Genomic DNA, 3,529 nt, shown 5'->3' with positions numbered 1-3,529 from the left:
TACATGTATATATGTTTTGCATGCCGGTATAATGTGATTTAACAGAATGTTAGAGTAGTACCCAAGTAAAACAGAGCATTTTGTAAATGTAAATAGTTTTGACCATTTTGCATTCAGAAAACATTCAACTTTAGCCCAAAACTCTTTAACATGCTTACAATCCCAATGTACATTAAGAATTCGGTATCAGTTTCACAAAAGGAGCAAAGATCATCATCGAGAATTTTCATTATAAACAATTCTTTCTTTGTATAGATGATGCGATAAATAAATTTACATTAAAAATCAAGTAATTTTACATCTTTTGTACTTTTCCGTATTTGATAAAAACACCCTTCCATGATATATCTAAGTCGACAATGGTATCCAAATGTTTCACAGACTGTTGGGAGATTTGCTGTAGTTATAGTCTTATCATAAAAATATCTGGAGCCTTTAGGCGCTACAAGTAAGTCCATCAAGTTGTATTTAAATGTTGATTATATAAGATAATGTGATTATTTCTAATAGTATCTTTCCAGGATTTTGGTATGTTTAACAGAACTTGGTAATATTCAATAATTGTGCCCTTAATTTAGTATTTTCTTTCAGTTCACTAAAGGGCATTATATCATCTTCATTTTCCCTTTAAAAAACAATTCCTTATAATGAAATCGGTTTTTTAAACTGATGGTTACACCAAAGAGGTTCTGATAGTACATCTTCAATGTTTGTGGAGTTAGTGTTGTTAATGGTAATATGCATTGGAGGAAATGTAACTAATTGTTCCTCAGTTATTTGCAGATGAGCTGATACTTACAGTTGATTGTACAAAAAGCTTACGAAGATACACTTACACTGTCGTTGCACTGCTCTCAAAGCAAAGCTCTAATTCTGATAAAATCTTAACTATGTTAACACGATGAGCGTGCCATAAAAGCTTTCGAAAATTAAATCAGGAAATTGTACTTATGGAAGTGAGATATGAGAATTTACACCAAGAGATATTACGGAATTTGTCCGCCGAAAGCTCTGTGAGTCTTATTCGGGACTGACTCAATCGGGTTTCAATGCCACAAGACATTTCAATTATATGGTTCGCTGCAACAGACCTGCAATAGAACATACCCAAATTGGGCTACTTTGCCTTTCTTATGGTTTGCTCAATACGTCGGTGACAAATCTGTCTATTGATATTTGCACATATGACATAGAAGTAATTAACAATCTGGAAGTGGGTATAATGCATTGGCCATTCAGAAACTACGGATACGTTGAAGTACTGCACATATTAAGGATATTCTTTGTATTAAATGCTCTGTTTCAGAAGATGAGGAGCATGTAATCCTGCTCTGTCCTCAATAAAATGATATACACTCTTCATATTTTCCTCTAATGTTATTAATTGTAATGACATAAGATATAATGGTTATGTTATTTGAGACCTTTGCAGTGGGACCAACTACAAACATATCATATAGGAAGGGCAACCAGACTTTGGATGACATCTTGTTGGAACAGAATATATTTACTCCAGTTCTGGTTCCCATTTTTTAATTTCATTCTCCCAATGACAACATCACGTACTGACCTAACACACTCTGAAAGGTTCCTCTGCTCTCGGGAATAATGTGTTGGCAGATTCTTTGACAGTATCCATAATTATTTTAAAGTTGTAATCCCAACAGACAGCAGGCTCCTTACGATATGTTGATTCACATTTGAATAACTGACGAAAGTTGTCAATAATAGAGAAGTCACCAGTTAGTATGCATGACCAACGTGTTGGAAGCAGTTTGATCAGTCTTGGCAGCTACAAGTAGTGAAATTACATCACAAGACGCCAAATCCATATCCTGTTCCTAAAGTTAAACAATTTGGGTAAAATGGTGTTCGTGTGGTGTTCGAAATTGGAACGTGCTTCTTGAAATTTCGAATATTGTGGGACATTAAAGAATCAAAATCGATAACATAGTATCAGTTATTATGCATGTATGTATGTGGACATGATACAAAGTCTTGCTCTTCTTGAGGATTGTAAGCTGACTATTCTTTTCTGATCACAAGATATGTGAATCGCAAATCATCCTTGAATTCTTCAGGGCTCAGCTTTGAAATTCGTTTTTCAACACTGTCATAAAACTCATCGACTATCTTCTTCTTCTCTTCCTGTGACCGGGAGTCTGAGAGGCCGTTCATGAAGGTGCTGTTGCTCCAGTTCCTATGGGCCGATGTGTACATCCGAGCAAACTCCTCCCTGTCATCAATCCCTTCCTTGTCTTTCTTTTCCCTCCATGTTGTGTAAAATACGTCAGGGTTGATAACGGTTTCAGCTGACAAGAGACAGAGTCCGGATTTGGAAACTGCTGACATTTTGTCATCGAATGGTTTTCTCAGCTGAGCCATGCTGTGAAAGCAAAATGAAAGATTTGTATTAACAAATTCTTCTTTTGAGATTTTCCCAGATTCTCTATATTCCTGCCAAACCTTAGTGAGTAACGTTATGAACGTCTGAGCAATATACTTGATTTTCCCACTGCTCTTGTCTACAATTTCACATCCGGCACCAAGAACAAGCAGGCCTCCCTTTTTCATTTCTCGACTTCTCAAAAGTAAGAAGGTCTCGAAGTCGATCTCAGACTGTTTTTCTAAAGCCATCTCCTCCTCAGCATTACTCTGAGGGTATTTGTAAATTGAGTCCTTAAAGTGTGTTGGAGTCTTCGACAGCCAGTGAACAGCGATCATACTCATGATGAAATGCATTGAATTTGAAGGTACACATTGTTTGTAGAAGTTTATCCCAGCAGCGAGAACATAGACGTTGTCCATTTCCAGAAGGTATGAAGGAGGTTCAGGAATGATTCCTGACATACGTTTGAACAGAGAATTGAAATCATTCACTTCCAAGTCTTCATAGATGACCTGGAATTGTGCCTCTGGACCGTGCTGATCTTTCAGAGTTTCCAACATATGCCCAATCATGGTCATGGAAGCAGAACCATCAGCTGCGCCATAGTCGCCTATGTTGAACACTGAGTCTTTGGCAGTGAATGGAATGGATTTGATACAGTTAAGGATCTTGTCTCGTACTGGTTCCATGTAGCCAGCATTCTGCTTTCCGAGTGTTGATCCATAATTTCCGTCTCCTGTTTTTCCATATGGTACATATGCTCTTGGACGACCTGCATAGTATCTCACAGATACAGCTGCATGTATTTTGTGAAAATGTAAATGTGTTCGTATCGCTGAAGAGAATATACGGACGGACATGCTTGAGGTGCAGGTCTTACGTCAGCCTTTCTTTTGTTATATCTGTAGAAATGCTGAAAGTATAAAATAGCATAACCAATTTCATGCGTAGAACAGGTCTATGTTAATGATAAAATTAGAAGTTAGAATTTGCAAACAGCATTAAATGTAAATGCACTATTATGTGTTTTCTTTATGGTGGATGAGGTCAAAAGGATGCAAATGCACATCTTTTGTCAGAACTTCGAACCTGTACAGGAAAATATAAAGGTGTATGTTTACTATTGCAACTCAGTCATTC

General features: G+C 37.0%; 1 protein-coding gene across 1 annotated transcript; it reads right to left on the bottom strand.

Moving 5' to 3' along the window:
* Positions 1–1,449: 1,449 nt before the first annotated feature.
* LOC139446214 (uncharacterized) lies at positions 1,450–3,249 on the bottom strand. Its single transcript, XM_071227543.1, has one exon. The coding sequence runs from the start codon at positions 3,247–3,249 to the stop codon at positions 2,026–2,028; it is 1,224 nt and encodes a 407-aa protein (XP_071083644.1). The 3' UTR covers positions 1,450–2,025.
* Between the last annotated feature and the right edge of the window lie 280 nt (positions 3,250–3,529).

Source organism: Haliotis cracherodii, unplaced genomic scaffold (assembly GCF_022045235.1).
Source record: "Haliotis cracherodii isolate W230 unplaced genomic scaffold, xgHalCrac1.p SCAF_10, whole genome shotgun sequence".
Classification (NCBI taxonomy): domain Eukaryota; kingdom Metazoa; phylum Mollusca; class Gastropoda; order Lepetellida; family Haliotidae; genus Haliotis; species Haliotis cracherodii.
This window is presented reverse-complemented; position numbering and strand designations above follow the sequence as displayed.